General features: G+C 46.0%; 1 protein-coding gene across 6 annotated transcripts in view; it reads left to right on the forward strand.

Annotated features, from left to right (window-relative positions):
* The window catches only part of LOC115480714 (methyltransferase-like protein 24), a 61,674-nt gene that overhangs the window by 10,157 nt on the left and 33,510 nt on the right, over positions 1-18,007 (forward strand). For 2 of the 6 annotated variants that reach the window (XM_030219577.1, XM_030219572.1), the window contains exons 1-2: positions 13,701-14,167; positions 14,399-14,701. In XM_030219577.1, coding sequence (XP_030075437.1) covers positions 14,432-14,701 — 270 coding nt within the window. In that variant the 5' untranslated portion in view covers positions 13,701-14,167; positions 14,399-14,431. Of the gene's footprint in view, positions 1-13,652; positions 13,671-13,700; positions 14,172-14,239; positions 14,301-14,398; positions 14,702-18,007 lie in introns of those variants that run through there. The other 4 variants (XM_030219576.1, XM_030219575.1, XM_030219573.1 and 1 more) reach the window with 4 other exon arrangements.

Consider the following 18,007-nt stretch of genomic DNA (forward strand, 5'->3'; position numbering starts at 1 on the left):
TAGGTACCCAAATGACCACTGCATTAAGAATGTGTGAATGCCCAGTTTGGGAAGGACAGGGTAACTGGAACAGAGGGTGAGGGAGGGAAGAGAAAGATAACACACAGAAGATTCCAGAACTGGGTCATTTCCATCAACAGCTGCCTCTCGCTCTAAATGTCTCGGATAAGGAATGTGTTGTGGATGTAACACTGCAAGAGACTGTTTGCTTACGCTTGGAGTTCAGAACAACCAAAACAATTAGATAATTCAGGAGGCAAGCGAAAAACTATTAAGCTCTCCTTTCCTGCTCTGATTTATATTTCATTCCTCAGGCAATACAATATTTGAAGTTTCTGAAACCGCCTCCTCCTGAGACTCCCCCAGTATTATGAATCTGTGCTGATCTTCATTTCAGCCCTGTGCAAGCAGCACATGGATGTATAAAGTATGATTGTAGCAGGCACATCTGAGTCACAACTACAGTAAAAAAAATATATATGCTTCTTTAAAAATGGAGAGACATATGGGGCTAATTTTCAAAGCACTTAGACTTGTAAAGTTCCATAGCTTACTAGGTAACTTTGAAAGTCTAAGTGCTTTGAAAATACATCTCCATATAGACCACCTTCTTTGAACAAATTCAACCCAAAGATGGCATGTTTATTCCAAAGGCGATATGCTAAAAAGACAAAAGGGAACATTAGGATCAGACCAGCAGAGGAATCAATAAAATAACAAACAAAAAAAAAGATACTTTTGAATAATCTAGCTATGTGTTATCTGATTTTTGCCAGAGAACCCCTCAGAACCTCTGGTGCTGGAAATGTTCTCAGGTCTCCAGCAGGAAGCAGGAGGTACTGCCAAGCTAAAAGCAGAAATCACTGGAGCCTTGAAGTACAAAGGATCACAGAGCAGAGGAAGATGTGAGCAGGGAATTTGTTCCAGCACAAGGGGTTATGGGATGAGAAAGAAGCCTTTTTTAGGGCAAGAGAAATGGGACTTGATATACTGCCTTTCTGTGGTATTTTGCAACTACATTCAAAGTGGTTTACATATATTCAGGTACTTGTTTTGTACCTGGGGCAATGGAGGATTAAGTGACTTGCCCAGAGTCACAAGGAGTTGCAGTGGGAATCGAACCTAGTTCCCCAGAATCAGAGTCTGCTGCACTAACCACTAGGCTACTCCTCCACTAGCAACATTCCATGTAGAAGCCTGCCCTTGCAGATCAGCAATGTGGCCACGCAGGCTTCTGTTTCTGTGAGTCTGACGTCCTGCATGTGCAGGACGTCAGACTCACAGAAACAGAAGCCTGCATGGCCACGTTGCTGATCTGCAAGGGCAGGCTTCTATATGAAATGTTGCTAGTGGAATAGCAACATTAATATTCCATGTAGAATCTCCAATAGTAGCAACATTCCATGTAGAATCTCAAATAGGGAAAGGGAAATGGGACTTGATATACTGCCTTTCTGTGGTTTTGCAACTACATTCAAAGTGGTTTACATAGTAAATACAGGTACTTATTTGTACCTGGGGCAATGGAGGGTTAAGTGACTTGCCCAGAGTCACAAGGAGCTGCAGGAGGAGGGACTGTCTGTTACCTTTTTTTTTGGTACAGCGCTGTGTATGTCTAGTAAGATCATGGAATCTCAGTATGATTTTGGGCAGCGATATTATTGAGATGAAGTATTGAATAGCTTTGGTTTAATGAGCATATTTTATGCATCCAGGTTTTGAATAGGTTTGATGTGATATATATTTTTGTTTTTTTTTCCTGATTTTATTATGTATGGTGATTTGTTCATCGCCAAGTACTTTTAGATTGTGTAGGTAATAAATACTTTAAATAATTAAGTAGCTAGTAGAGCTATAGAAATGTTAATAGTACTATGGGAGACAGGCTGCAAGCCTAGGAACTAGGAGGTAAAATGAGTTCATCTTGTTGGGCAGACTGGTTGGACCGTACAGGTTTTTATCTGCCGTCATTTACTATGTTAGGTAAATAGTGACTTGAGACAGCATGAATATTTTATTTATTTATTTGTTACATTTGTATCCCCACATTTCCCCACCTATTTGTAGGCGCAATGTGGCTTACATAGTACCGGAGAGGCCTTTGCAGGCTCCGGTGTGAACAAATACAGGGTGATGTTGTGGTAAGATCAAGTTCATGTGGCACAGCCACATTAGGGAATCGGAGAACAGAAGAGTTGTGTTATGTCCATTACATGGGATAAACATAAAGGAATCCTGTGCAGAAGGAATGGATCCTCAGAAGCTTAGCCCAGATTGGGAGGCGGGGCTGGTGTTTGGGTGGTGGGGCTAGTTCTGGGCAAGACTTCTACGGTCTGTGTCCTGAAAATGGCAGATACAAATCAAGGTAATGTATACACAAGAAGTAGCACATATGAGTTTATCTTGTTGGGCAGACTAGATGGACCGTGCAGGTCTTTTTCTGCCATCATCTACTATGTTACTATGTTACGTGCTTTAGTTTGGTTGTGTTGCAGAGATTAGGTATTTAAGTTGGATCGGTAGAGTATGCCTTTTTAAACAGGTTGGTTTTTAGTGATTTCCAGAAGTTTAGGTGGTCGTACATCGTTTTCAAGGCTTTTGGTAATGCGTTCCACAATTGCTAAGACCGGCCCTGAGGTCAGGTATATGTATAAAGTAGCACATATGAGTTTATCTTGTTGGGCAGACCGTACAGGTCTTTATCTGCCGTCATCTACTATGTTACTATGATGTAGACTGTGGCTAGAAGCTAATAAGGGCGTGGTCACTTTGGTGTGACCTGGTTTCAGAGAGGGTCATGCAGTACCCTGTGTGAGGAATAACAACCTCCCCTGCCCTCTCCCTGCAGTGGTTCCCAAACCTGCTCCTGGAGGCACCCCAGCCAGCCAGGTTTTCAGGATATGCACAATGAATATTCGTGAGAGAGATCTGCATGCACTGCTTCTACTGTATGCAAATTTGTCTCATGACTATTCATTGTGGATATCCTGAAAACCTGGCTGGGGTGCCTCCAGGACCAGGTTTGGGGAACGACTGCTCTAATGCACTTGCTTACACCCTAATACAATTTCGCTCCAAGCTGTGTTAGGTTAGTAGGACAACGTTCTGGCCCTCTTGCAGCCATAATATATTCCAGCTCCAGGTGAGGGTGGAGGGTGTTGCTTCATTCTTACACTCTACATCTGCAAATCAGCAGATGAAGCATCTTCCAGCTCCTGGGAAGGGATCAGAGCCCATCGGAGGAGCCTGACGGGAGCCAGCGTTTCCACAGGTGCGCTTTCCTCTGCATCCAGGGCGCAGCTTTGCTGGGACTCTGCTTGCATGCCAAGTGCAGGGGCTCATTAGCCGGCCTCTCCTGGGTGAGTCACTTTAGGCTCAGCCCTGGAAGCTGCCAGGTACATGCAGGAGCAGGAAGAGCCTGAGCCCGGCGTTGCTTAGCAACCGCACAGCTGTCTGTTGACCCAGCAGAATCTGTTCGCTCTTGACACAGCTGCTGTTTACATGGAAGCAGCCAGGCTGCAGCCGGATCCCGTCCTTCTCTTGCTCGTTGCTGCCGTCAGACACGGCCAGTGCAACTTGCCAGTGCCCTCCATGTCAATGCATTCAGACCAATGCTGCCAAAGCAGAAGGTCCAGGCCGCCGCAGGCTGCTTTGCTTGCCTCCCCCCACCCCCACTCCCCCCTGATATACTGCGCCTGGAGGACGAGGAGAAGCAGCAGAGCACAGCAGAGTCCCAGAAAGCTGGCTCTTTCGTATGCCTGAGGCATCTGCAGCCCACAGGATGCATTCACTACCCTGTTTAGCTTCAGAAAGCTCGCAGAATACAAATGCAGAGAGCTTTGCAGCCCGTGGCTCCCCTACACTTCTACCTCAGCACCGGGAAGAAGGGAAAGGGGGGGGGGGCGTCAGATGACTGGCAAAGCCCCCCATGTAGCCACTGATGTCTATATAGGGAACGGGAGCCTCGTTTGCATATCTGTTTTCGATGCTAACCCGTGACCAAGCGATTTTTTTGACAGTTCTGTGACAGCCACTTTAAAGTTTGAACTGTACCAAGAACCCCCCCCCCCCCCCCAAGAGCTCTGCAGAGTGGAAACATTGTTGCCCGCACTTTGCAAAAAGGAAGGATACAAAAAGAAACAATAGTTTTCTTCCCTTAAAGAACTTGTCAATTCATCAACCTTCTGCATTAACATTTTTCATATGGAACTTACTGAGGGTATAAGGTTAGGAAGATTAATTGTCCAAGAATGGGGATTATAGAACCCATAGGGTGAAAGATCAGGGTGACACAGTTTTTGACTGGGATGTCATGGATTTGTCCTGTTTTATTATTATTATTAATATAGATGTGAATCGTCTACTTGTAGATCAGAGCTCAAAGTGAATGAATTATTTCCCTGCCGAAACTGGCTCACAGTCTAGTTGTACTTGAGGCAAGGAAGAGTTAAGTGACTTTGCCCAGTGGGAGTAGAAGGATTTGAATCCTGGGTTTTCTGCTTCACAAGCTGCTTCTTTAATCACCAAGCTACTCCTCCACTCCTGTTTTGGCTTTCTTTCTCTGCCCAGCCTTGTGCACATTATCTCATAAACCAGTCAACCTACAGCAAATGCATTTTCAGAATAAGTAGATTTGTAGCAAAGCTAGAGCCAAAACAACCGTTTTACCCTACAAATTTAGCCCAAAATTGGAAAAAGAATTGATTAAAAAGAAAGAAAGAAAATGTTTTCTTTTTACAGGGAACTATTTGTAAAACCAAAGCGACACAGAAAAGGGAAGCACAAGGCTGTAGGTAGAAGCCAACAGAAAAAGAGACTTTGCAAATGCAATGCATTGGATTCCCTTGATACATCTGGTGTTTATTGCAATCTACATCTCAACGTTATGAAGTTTTTTTCCTCGTCCATGCTTCCAAAGTTTATGTTTATTAAGAGGTTTGCTGTATCGCCAGTCTTGGTAACAGCCAAATCGAGGCCATTTACATTAAAATACCAAATTGAAAAATAGAAGTAGACCTCCAGTGATAACATAGGAAAGTCCCAATCCCTCCAGATTGATAGAACTTGAACTGGCCAAGTTCTTTCGTTCCGTAGACACTGGTCTCCTGGGATGAATGGTATTCCTGGGGGATTCTGCACAATAAACGTGAACATTCTGAACAAAATAATTTGCACACAGAATTCTGCAGTGATTTTTACATTTTTACAAAGGTGTGCTACCATTTTTAGCATCTGCGCTAAAAATGAGGGCCCTGTTGACTAAGCAGCATTATAAGCGCGTTAGCATCTTTAACGCACGTTAACCATGTACGCACGTTAACTGTGTAGGCACCTACAATATCCCTATAGGCACCTACACAGTTAATGCGTGCGCTAATTGTAGACGCATTTAAAATGCTAACGTGCCTTAGTTAACAGGGCCCTTAGTGTTCACTCCTGGAATATTACGAAAAAAATACGTATCCCAGCGCTACAAACTCTTCTTAACACTCAAAGTCATGTGACGTTAAAGTAAAAAATTCTTTAGTAATGTTTCACTTATAGAAAATATCAGGACCCAGGTGGGTGTTAAGAGGAGTTTGTAGCACTGGGATGTGAGACCATTTGATTTGGATTCATAGCAGTGGCGTAGCTACGGGGGGCCACGGGGGCCTGGGCCCCCGCAAATTTCATCCGGTCACCTGGTTTGGCTGGTGGGAGTCCCCAACCCCCGCCAGCCGAAGCCTTCTTCAGCGCCGGTCTCCGGCGCAGCCGCGTTCGCTGCCCTGCTCTTCTTTCTTCTTGCTCCTCCTGTGCACGATGACGCTCCTGCAAAGAAGAAAGAAGTGCAGGGCAGCGAACGCGGCTGCGCCGGAGACCGGCGCTGAAGAAGGCTTCAGCTGGCAGAGGTTGGGGACCCTGCCAGCAAAGATTTGTTTTTGCGGGGGGAGCGGCAAGGAGGTGAGGGGGAGCGATGAGGAGGCGTGGCAGTGGGGGGGACAAGGAGGCAATGTGTGGTGGGGGGGCAGTGGGGCGGCACTCAAAATGTGCCCCCAACCTTGGGCTCTGGCCCCCTCCCACTGTGAGGTCTGGCTACGCCCCTGGTTCATAGGTGGGGGGGAATAACGGGGAATGGAGACACCTTTCTGTGGTTTTTGCAACTACATTTAAAGTATATACAGGTACTAATTTGTACCAGGGGCAATGGAGGGATAAGTGACTTGCCCAGAGTCACAAGGAGCTGCAGTGGGAATTGAACTCAGTTCCCCAGGATGGAAGTCCACTGCACTAACCACTAGGCTACTCCTACACTCATTCCACCAATAAGAGCCAACCTCATCAGTGATGTCACAATGGCTTGATTGCCTGATACTTGGCTCACTTCTGATATTGTGATGTCATAAGGGAAATGGGACTTGATATACCGGCTTTCTGAGGTTTTTTTTGCAACTACATTCAAAGCGGTTTACACATATTCAGGTACTTATTTTTGTACCGGGGCAACAGAGGGTTAAGTGACTTGCCCAGAATCACAAGGAGCTGCAGTGGGAATTGAACCCAGTTCCCCAGGATCAAAGTCCACTGCACTAACCACTAGGCTACTCCTCCACTCCTTACTCTTTGGGATTCTGGAATCTTGATATTCTTTGGGGTTCTACATGGAATGTTGCTACTCTTTGAGATTGTGCATGGAATCTTGTTAATGGGACTTGATATACTGCCTTTCTGAGGTGTTTGCAACTACATTCAAAGCAGTTTACATATATTCAGGTACTTATTTTGTACCAGGGGCAATGGAGGGTTAAGTGACTTGCCCAGAGCTGCAGTGGGAATCGAACTCAGTTCCCCAGGATCAAAGTCCACTGCACTAACCATTAGGCTACTCCTCCAAGTAGCAATAAGATACGGTATATAAATTGACGTAAACAAAAACAACTTATGATCAGGACTCAGCTGCTGGTGTTAAATTTTAAGGCGATCAAGCGTCTTTTAAGCTAGAACATGGGGAGAAACTTATAGTTTTTAAAGATGTGCATGATTTGAAGGAAGGTGTCTTCACAAGATATTTTCAAAATAAGGAAGTCAGAACATCTCAATAGACAGATTGTGTAAAGGCTAAGATTGCACAGATGGGTTTAAATATGACTCCAAACAGCCTGTATCATCTGCTGTTAAGCACTTTGTTCATGCAAATAATAACAGTAATACAAATAAACCCAGTTTTAAAATGTCTGCATGTGAATGCCAGGAGTCTAAAAATAACATTGGAGAGTTAGAATACATGGCACCAAAGGATGATATAGACGTAATAGGTATCTCAGAGTCAAGATAGAAGAAAAATAACCAATAAGACATCAGGACAGATCAACTGGTGTAATTGTGGTGCTCTATTTTAAGGACAGGATACAGTTGAGTATGAAAAAAAGTTCTGCAGAAAAGACTGTACTCTGGAATTTTATGGACAAAAATTCCAGATGTGACAAGGAAGAGTACAGTAGAAGGGGTATACTACCTCCTGCCTGGCCACAATACGTCAACAGACTGTAGAATGCTTACAGAGATTAGGAATGTTAATAAACACGGTGGCATAAAAGCAGTTCTCAAAGCGAATAAGATAATGATGGAAATTGTAAATTAATTATTGGCCTGAATCTTTACTGAGGAAGGTGTTGGAGTCAAGATCAGAACTAGGATTAGGCAACTACTGGAGCAATGTCCCAGAAATCATCATTTTTAGGTCACTGACCCTCTGGTTCCTGGGGCAAAATGAGGAGTGGAGTAATTTTTGGTTCATTTTGATGGTTTGGGGGTTTTGGTTTTGCTTTCCCCCCCTGATTTTCAAACATTTTTTTCAGTGAATTTCACACATTGGTTTTACTAATTTCTTTTTATAAGCATTAAAACTTTTTAAGGGGCACTCATCAACTCAATTCATGTTAATTCATCCTGCACTACATTTCTAAAGGCACACTAATGAACCGAATGTGTACTGTCCCAGACATTACAATACCTGTACCCACATCAGAAACATTCCTTGACTGAAAATTCGGAGCAACTAAAACAAATGACTGTAAATCTTGAGGATGTTACAGAGCAAACTAATGAACTCAAATCACCACAGCCGTTGGTGTTCACCCTGGAGTTTTGAAAAAAATTCAAATATGAAATGATTAGCCTGCTATTAACAATCCGTAACCTATTATTAAAACAGCCATATTACCTGAGAACTGGAAAATGGCCAATGTAATGTCAATGTTTAAAAAAGGGTTCTGGGGATGATCTATGAAACTATGGACCAGAGAGTATGATGTCAGTTCTGAGAAAAATGGGAAAACGTATCTAAAAAACAAGGTATAAATTTGGCACCAGGTAAAATCTCTTTTGGCAAAAAATAACATTATGCCTGGAAAAGAGTGCTGTAAGACTTCTGGGTGTTCCTTAAAGCCAGCCCCTCATCTACAAGGTCTTTGTGGCTTTAACTTTATTGTGCTCAAAGTTTATTATGTACTTTCATGAAGTGTCCTGTATAGATGAGACCAGCCCAATATTGTCAAATGTCACATTCATCCTCTGAGTCAAACTCTCATGGGGTCAAATAAGTCCCACTGACCAGGTAATACCTGGATTTTCAACAGCACTTACCTGGCTAGTGGTACTGAAAATCTGGGCAGTGTTGGGGACACAGTCTGGGTGGAGCCAGGAGCTACCCAATTACCCCTGGATTCTATACAGCGTGCCTAGATATCGGCGCTGAAATTGGCGTGGGTTCTATAAACATATAAGAACATAAGAGTAGCCACATTGGGTCAGACCAATGGTCCATCTAGCCCAGTATCCTGTTTCCAACAGTGGCCAAGCCAGGTCACAAGCACCTGGCAAAAACTCAAAATGTGGGTAATTTAACAAGCTAATGAGCGCTGATAACAGCACTTAACAAGCAATAATGAGCACTAATTGGCACTGATTAGAATTTAGGTGTACAACTCGCTAAGCGTATTCTGTAACGATGTGCGCTGAACATCAAAAGCATGCAGGCAAAAGGGGGCAGGAAAATGGGTGTTTTGTGGGCGTTCCGAAATGTACATGCCTGGTTATAGAATATGGCCCAGCACCAGTGGCATAGCAAGGGGGGCTGCCACCCGGGGCGGTTCGCCATTGCACCCCCCCCCCCGGGTGTAGGACGATGACTGCACCCCCCCCCCCCCCGGGTGCAGGACGATGACATCCCCCCCCCCCCAGACCCAGTGCCTACCCTGAACTCCGTCTAAGCTCCCGTACCCTACCTTTAAAAATGCTCAGAAACCAAGGCGAGGCGCAGCGCCTCGCGCCTGCAAGTAAAAGAAGTATGGCTGGATCGTCTCATCGTCGATCGGGCCTTCCCTCACTCTGTCCCACCCTCCGCTGACGCAACTTCCTATTTCCGCAAGGGCGGGACAGACAGAGCGAGAGAAGGCCCGATCGACGATGAGACAATCCAGCCATACTTCTTTTACTTGCAGGCGCGAGGCGCTGCACCTTGCCTCGGTTTCTGAGCATTTTTAAAGATGGGGTGCGGGAGCTTAGACGGAGTTCAGGGTAGGCACTGGGTCTGGGGGGGTGTCATTGTGGTGCACCCGGGGGGGGGGGAGCTGGCACCCCCCTTGAGCTCACACCCGGGGCGGACCGCCCCTCCCGCCCCCCCTTGCTACGCCAGTGCCCAGCACACCTAAATCTACGTGTTGGGATTTACGCCACATTTTCATTGGTGTAAATGGATGCGCATAGATTTAGGCGCTGAAATATCAACTAAGCGCATTCTATAATCTGCGCCTAAATCTAGCACTGATTTCAGTTCCGATTTTTTTAGGCGCCATATACAGAATCTCCCCTTTAGCAGCAATATTTAGTGCACTAACCCGTTAACCCCTTAATTCTAATTTTATTCTTAGCACATAAAGTTGTGCATTTCAGATTACAAAATACTGTCAGTTGTCTGCATAAACTAATTCATGATTGACATTGACTACCAATTCTTGGCTATAACTGGTGCTAATTGTCACTAATTAACAGTTTACGCACATAACTGCTCTTAGTCGGGATTCTGAAAATTGTGAGTGCACAAGTCGTAGCGCAGATGCAAAGGGGTGTGGACCTGGGAGGGGCATGGGTCAGGGGCGTGTCTAGCGCTTATCCACACAGGATGTTCTATAATGGCAATGCAAGTGCTGGAGTGGCCTAGCGGTTAGAGCACCGGTCTTGCAATCCCGAGGTGGCTGGTTCAAATCCCACTGCTGCTCCTTGTGACCTTGGGCAAGTCACTTAACCCTCCATTGCCTCAGGTACAAACTTAGATTGTGAGCCCTCCTGGGACAGAGAAATATCCAGAGTACCTGAATGTAACTCACCTTGAGATTCTACATGGAATATTGCTACTATTTGAGATTCTACATGGAATGTTGCTAGTGGAGGAGTGGCCTAGTGGTTAGTGCAGTGGAACATGGAATGTTGCTACTATTTGAGATTCTACACGGAATGTTGCTTGTGGAGGAGTGGCCTAGTGGTTAGAGCCACCAGTCTTGCAATCCAGAGGTGGCTGGTTCAAATCCCACTGCTGCTCCTTGTGACCTTGGGCAAGTCACTTAACCCTCCATTGCCTCAGGTACAAACTTAGATTGTGAGCCCTCCTGGGACAGAGAAATATCCAGAGTACCTGAATGTAACTCACCTTGAGATTCTACATGGAATGTTGCTACTATAGGAGATTCTACATGGAATGTTAATGTTGCTACTCCACTAGCAACATTCCATGTAGAAGCCTGCCCTTGCAGATCAGCAACGCAGCCGCGCAGGCTTCTGTTTCTGTGAGTCTGACGTCCTGCACGTTCGTGCAGGACGTCAGACTCACAGAAACAGAAGCCTGCGCGGCCGCACTGCTGATCTGCAAGGGCAGGCTTCTATATGGAATGTTACTAGTGGAGGAGTGGCCTAATGGTTAGAGCACCGGTCTTGCAATCCAGAGATGGCCAGTTCAAATCCCACTGCTGCTCCTTGTGACCTTGGGCAAGTCACTTAACCCTCCATTGCCTCAGGTACAAACTTAGATTGTGAACCCTCCTGGGACAGAGAAATATCCAGAGTACCTGAATGTAACTCACCTTGAGCTACTACTGAAAAAGGTGTGAGGAAACACATCATTACTGTATTTGCTCATACCGGAATTGGCAAACGCCTTTACAGTACTATGTAAACCACATTGAGCCTGGGAAAATGTGGGATGCAAATGTAATAAATAAATAAATTAATTAAAAGTTGCACTTAGCCTGGTGTCTAACTTCAGGCAATCTATCAAGAATTATCCCCTAGCTATCTGGCAACTAAAGTAGCATACACAATTCCAATTCATGTGTGCAACTTAATTGTTTAACAAGCCAATCAATGCTGATAATTGGCCACTGACAAGAAATATCAGCACTAATTGGAATTTACACGCTCAACTTTCTAAGCGTATTCTGTAAATTTGTGCACGTAAATTCCAATACGCTTATCTTCAAAAGGGGGCAGGGGCATGGGCGGCTCGTGGGCATTCCTAAAAATTACGTGCACTGTTATATGCCCGATCTGCGCCTGAGTTAGGCCCAGGCAATTACACCAGATTTTGGTTGATGTAAATGGTTGCACTTAAATTTTAGTCGCATGGACGGGGTTTATTTGTATTCTTTAAACTGTGCCTAACTTTAGGCAAGGTTTACGGACTAGCTCTAGGCGTGTTTTGTTTTCAGCGCTAAGTTTTTAGGCGCCATATATTGAATCTGGCCGGGAGGATCGAGGAGAAAGAGGGGTGAAATCCTAAGTTCTTATGTTAACTCCTGAGCTGAGCTTTTTTTCTCAGCTTCTCTCCACTTATGATCGTTTTATTCTTGTCCTTTTATGTCTCTACCCCTGTGATATTTCAATGTTTCTATCATATCACCCTTCTCCACTAGGATAAGTACATTTTAGGGCTCCTTTCACTAAGAAGGTAAGCCCAACATGGGCTTACCGCTCGCTATAACGGACGTACTGCCAGGTTACTGCAGCAGCCCGGCGGTTCTTCCCACCCCTACAGTGCCATCATTTCTGGTGCTACAAAAACGTATTTATTTTTATAGCGCCAGACTGTAACCAGCGGTAATCAGTGCCCGGTTACCGCTGGGTTAGCACAGGAGCCCTTACCGCCACCTCAATCCATGGCGGTAAGGGCTCCCCCCCCCCCCCCGAAATGGCCACACGGCAAGTGCTTTACTTGCCGCTCAGCCACTTCCTGCATGAAAGCGAGACCTTCCCTTTTACCAGCTGCGGTAAAAGGGGGCCTCGGCGCGCATGTAAAACATGCGCTAATGTCAGCACCAGCCCCCCCTTTTGCCGCAGCTTGGTAAAAGGGCCTCATAGATTCGTAAACCTTCTTGCTATTGTCATCTAAATTGTGCTAGTTTCAGGGATTATGGGCTTTTTACTTTTAAATGCTGGCCCTGAGCTTTCCCTCTATTCATGGGACCAGGAAGTTGCATCACAGGGAAGGCTCGGGGTCAGCGCGCAGGAAGTTGCATCACAGGGAAGGCTCGGGGTCAGTGCGAGCAGCAGGTATGAGTCACTGCTCACTGCCAGCGAAGGACTAAAGGAACCGGGGGGGGGGGGGGGTTGGGGGAGTGGAATTAAGAGACCCTTGATCGCCTGGGGAGGAGGGGAGAGAGAGAGAGAGATGCCAAGCAGGGTCACCCTCCTTGGGGTCAGGTCCATCCAAAATTGGGTGTCTGGCTATGCCCCTGGCTCACAGTCATAACCCATCTATCCTACTGTTCTGGTTGTATTCCCTTCCTCCACAGTGATGAGTGGAGGAGTGGCCTAGTGGTTAGGGTGGTGGACTTTGGTCCTGAGGAACTGAGTTCGATTCCCACAGGCACAGGCAGCTCCTTGTGACTCTGGGCACTTAACCCTCCATTGCCCCATGTAAGCCGCATTGAGCCTGCCATGAGTGGGAAAGCGCAGGGTACAAATGGAACAAAAATAAAATAGATACTACTGGAGATTCTACATGGAATGTTGCTACTATTGGAGATTCTACATGGAATGTTGCTATTCCACTAGCAACATTCCATGTAGAAGGCTGCGCAGGCTTCTGTTTCTGTGAGTCTGACGTCCTGCACGTACGTGCAGGACGTCAGACTCACAGAAGCAGAAGCCTGCGCGGCCACATTGGTGATCTGCAAGGGTCAACTTCTACATGGAATGTTGCTAGTGGAATAGCAACATTCCATGTAGAATCTCAAATAGTAGCAACAGTGGAGGAGTGGCCTAGTGGTTAGGGTGGTGGACTTTGGTCCTGAGGAACTGAGTTCGATTCCCACTTCAGGCACAGGCAGCTCCTTGTGACTCTGGGCAAGTCACTTAACCCTCCATTGCCCCATGTAAGCCGCATTGAGCCTGCCGTGAGTGGGAAAGTGCAGGGTACAAATGTAACATAAATAAATAAAAAATGTCACTGCATCAGCCCAAACCGAGCCATTATTTTGCTATTAATAACTTAGCTATTAACTTGTTAACCGATAACTTTCAGCAAAGCCCTTGTTTATTTTCACCTGCTTATTTGCCAAGGATTGTCCCCAACCAAAATCCCTCTTCCTCCCTCGCCCCACCCTAACTGGTGTTTTATCTGGAAAGTATTTTGGACAAAGGTAATCTGTGTAAAAATGAGTATCTTATTCTCGGAGTGGAGACAAAACATCTGACTTTGCCCAGAAGTGGCTCGTCTCTGTTCCATCTCATTTGCTAGCTTGGCTGGTCCCATTTAGCTGCTTGGGCTGGTCTGGAAAGGGCAGGGCAGGATTAGTCTGTTGCCTGGAGCCTGCAGCGGATGCCTGCTTTCTTTAAAAAAGAAAAAAAATGGAGTGAGAGAGAAGTAATTTGACTTGTTAGTGCTGAACATAAAAAGAGATTTGGTCTCCTGAGAGAGAGAAGAGACTCTGGAATTTAATCAGTGAAGTCCCCATGGGAGGGGCCTCTGGATGAGGGGGTGTCTGCAGCCTGCCCCCGCTGGAGCCTTCAAAAAGAAGTGCGGAAAGCTCAGAAGGAGAAAGATGAAGGCAGACAGACAGGGAAGTGGCAAGATAAGAGATGCTTTTACTGTCCTCCCTTTTGCAGAGTGAAAGTTGGATAACTTTTGGAGTAAAAGGTGGGTTGGTTGTTGGGCTGGACTCTGGAGCTGCTCAGCTCCCATGTCTGCCTGTTAGGGCTGTGAGACTGGCAGTGAGGGTGTGTGTGTGTGTGTCTGATATATTGTCGGTGTGTATGTGTGCAGAGGCCTGGTAAGTGTTACCTTGAGGGTCTGTGTGTGTAGAGGGAGACTGTTAAGGTTTGGCCGTGTGGGTAGGTGTTAAGATGTTCTTTTCTCATTGTGCATTAGGAAAGCTGCGGGAAGCAGAAATCCTCCCTTACAATGGGTTGTTGGGGCTTGTCCTCATGGGCTTTCATCCGACTGCTGCTCCTCGGCTGCTGGGCCCTGAGCCTCCTCCACCTCCTGCTGAACTCCTGGACCTGGCCTCGGACCACTGGGGATCCCAGACAACAACCACCGCCCTACACCGTTCTCACCATCCATCAGGGGTACCAGGCTCCACAAGCACTGGGCAAGGAGCGTCGGGGATCGGGGCTAGGTGCCGGCCAACACTACCAAGATGAGAATGAGCAGCACCTCGCCCACAGTCAGGTGAGCGGCAAGGAGAGACAGGAGACCCAGGCCAGGATTTTAAGGAAAAGGTTTACCCTGCAGGGTCTTTCTTTCCTCTGCTTGTAGTTTTATCCTGTTTCTCCTGCCTTGCTTAATCATCTTTCTTCCCTCCTTCCATCCTACTTGCTTTTTTTAAATTAAACTTTTTTCCCTATTCTCCGCCTATGGAAACAGCCTTGCTGCTTTGTAAATAGTCAACTCTTAAACATGTAGGTGAACCTGTAAGTCTTTTTCACACCCACGGTCTTCCACTGAATTAAATCCCAGCTCTGCGCTCTGCAAACAGCCTTTACACAGTGAGACAGAGAACCAGCTCTTCCTTCAACCACACTAGCAGGATGGGCAAGGGTCATCGGCAGCCTGAGGGTGCAGAAAGGTTGGGGGGATAAGCTTTGCTGTCATGGCTTCTGCCCTGACCTTTACTGATTCCGAATGCAGTCCGGGCTTTGAGATTTGCATCTGTTTATCCCTAGGCATAATTATAGCCTCCTGCTGGGTATAAAATTATACATTTGGGGAGCTCGGGTCGGAAGATGAGAGTTTAGCATCTGGGAGTTGGATAGACCTGAGCTATGCAATGCAGAATTTGAGTGCGTAACCCACCCCGGTCTCTAACGGTGTTCAATTAAGACAGTTCCCATTCCATATCCGATTCCACATCATCCCCACGTTTGAGGTACCTTTTGAAAAGCTGTAAGTAACATTGTAAAAAAAAAAAAAAAGTATAAACCAGGGTTCTGTAGAACTTGCTAAAAAGCTTTCAAAGGGCATAGAGAGCATTATACTATCTCTAATAGGAGGAGTGGCCTAGTGGTTAGGGTGGTGGACTTTGGTCCTGAGGAACTGAGTTCGATTCCCACTTCAGGCACAGGCAGCTCCTTGTGACTCTGGGCAAGTCACTTAACCCTCCATTGCCCCATGTAAGCCGCATTGAGCCTGCCATGAGTGGGAAAGCGCAGGGTACAAATGTAACAAAAATAAAATAGATACTATTGGAGATTCTACATGGAATGTTGCTACTATTGGAGATTCTACATGGAATGTTGCTATTCCACTCTAGCAACATTCCATGTAGAAGGCTGCGCAGGCTTCTGTTTCTGTGAGTCTGACGTCCCTGCACATACGTGCAGGACGTCAGACTCACAGAAGCAGAAGCCTGCTCAGCCACATTGGTGATCTGCAAGGGCCGACTTCTACATGGAATGTTGCTAGTGGAATAGCAACATTCCATGTAGAATCTCAAATAGTAGCAACAGTGGAGGAGTGGCCTAGTGGTTAGGGTGGTGGACTTTGGTTCTGAGGAACTAAGACTGAGTTCCATTCCCACTTCAGGCACAGGCAGCTCCTTGTGACTCTGGACAAGTCACTTAACCCTCCATTGCCCCATGTAAGCCGCATTGAGCCTGCCATGAGTGGGAAAGCGTGGGGTACAAATGTAACAAAAATAAAATAGATACTATTGGAGATTCTACATGGAATGTTGCTATTCCACTAGCAACATTCCATATAGAAGGCTGCGCAGGCTTCTGTTTCTGTGAGTCTGACGTTCTGCACTTACGTGCAGCACGTCAGACTCACAGAAGCAGAAGCCTGCGCAGCCACATTGGTGATCTGCAAGGGCCGACTTCTACATGGAATGTTGCTAGTGGAATCTCAAATAGTAGCAACAGTGGAGGAGTGGCCTAGTGGTTAGGGTGGTGGACTTTGGTCCTGAGGAACTAAGACTGAGTTCCATTCCCACTTCAGGCACAGGCAGCTCCTTGTGACTCTGGACAAGTCACTTAACCCTCCATTGCCCCAGGTACAAATAAGTACCTGTATACAATATGTAAGCCGCATTGAGCCTGCCATGAGTGGGAAAGCGCGGGGTACAAATGTAACAAAAATAATAATAATAGCGGACAGCCCATTATAGGCTGTTCCTAGAGGGTGGGTGGGTTTCTCTATCATAGAAAATCTCCAGATGTTCTATAATAGAGAAATGCAAAAAAACAGAGGAAAGCAGTCTTTGTAGAAACAATACAGAAAACAAAAAAACAGCGAAGATGGCCAAAAAATAAAATAAAGTGGACGACGCTTCAGTTAAAAATCAAATGAAACAATTGAATGAAATACAAAAAAATGATCGGTGAGAAAGACTCGACACATCTGTGTTTCGGCCTATCTGGCCTGCATCAGGAGTCTATCAGGAAACAAACATTACTACTACTACTACTATTTAGCATTTCTATAGCGCTACAAGGCATACGCAGCGCTGTACAAACATAGAAGAAAGACAGTCCCTGCTCAAAGAGCTTACAATCTAATAGACAAAAAAATAAATAAAGTAAGCAAATCAAATCAATTAATGTGAACGGGAAGGAAGAGAGGAGGGTAGGTGGAGGCGAGTGGTTACAAGTGGTTACGAGTCAAAAGCAATGTTAAAGAGGTGGGTTTTCAGTCTAGATTTAAAGGTGGCCAAGGATGGGGCAAGACGTAGGGGCTCAGGAAGTTTATTCCAGGCGTAGGGTGCAGCAAGACAGAAGGCGCGAAGTCTGGAGTTGGCAGTAGTGGAGAAGGGAACAGATAAGAAGGATTTATCCATGGAGCGGAGTGCACGGGAAGGGGTGTAGGGAAGGACGAGTGTGGAGAGATACTGGGGAGCAGCAGAGTGAGTACATTTATAGGTTAGTAGAAGAAGTTTGAACAGGATGCGAAAACGGATAGGGAGCCAGTGAAGGGTCTTGAGGAGAGGGGTAGTATGAGTAAAGCGACCCTGGCGGAAGATGAGACGGGCAGCAGAGTTTTGAACTGACTGGAGAGGGGAGAGGTGACTAAGTGGGAGGCCAGCAAGAAGCAGATTGCAGTAGTCTAAACGAGAGGTGACAAAGGTGTGGATGAGGGTTTTGGTAGAGTGCTCGGAAAGAAAGGGGCGGATTTTACAGATGTTGTAAAGAAAGAAACGACAGGTCTTGGCGGTCTGCTGGATATGAGCAGAGAAGGAGAGAGAAGAGTCAAAGATGACCCCAAGGTTTCGAGCTGAGGAGACAGGGAGAATGAGAGAGCCATCAACAGAAATAGAAAACGGGGGGAGCGGGGAGGTGGGTTTGGGGGGGAAAATGAGAAGCTCGGTTTTGGTCATATTTAATTTCAGGTGGCGTTGAGACATCCAGGCAGCAATGTCAGACAAGCACGCTGAAACTTTGGTTTGGATGCAAGGTGAGATATCAGGGGTAGAAAGGTAGATTTGGGAGTCATCAGCATAGAGGTGGTAGGAAAAGCCATGGGATGAGATTAATGAACCAA

Source organism: Microcaecilia unicolor, chromosome 11 (assembly GCF_901765095.1).
Source record: "Microcaecilia unicolor chromosome 11, aMicUni1.1, whole genome shotgun sequence".
In the NCBI taxonomy this organism is placed as follows: Eukaryota; Metazoa; Chordata; class Amphibia; order Gymnophiona; family Siphonopidae; genus Microcaecilia; species Microcaecilia unicolor.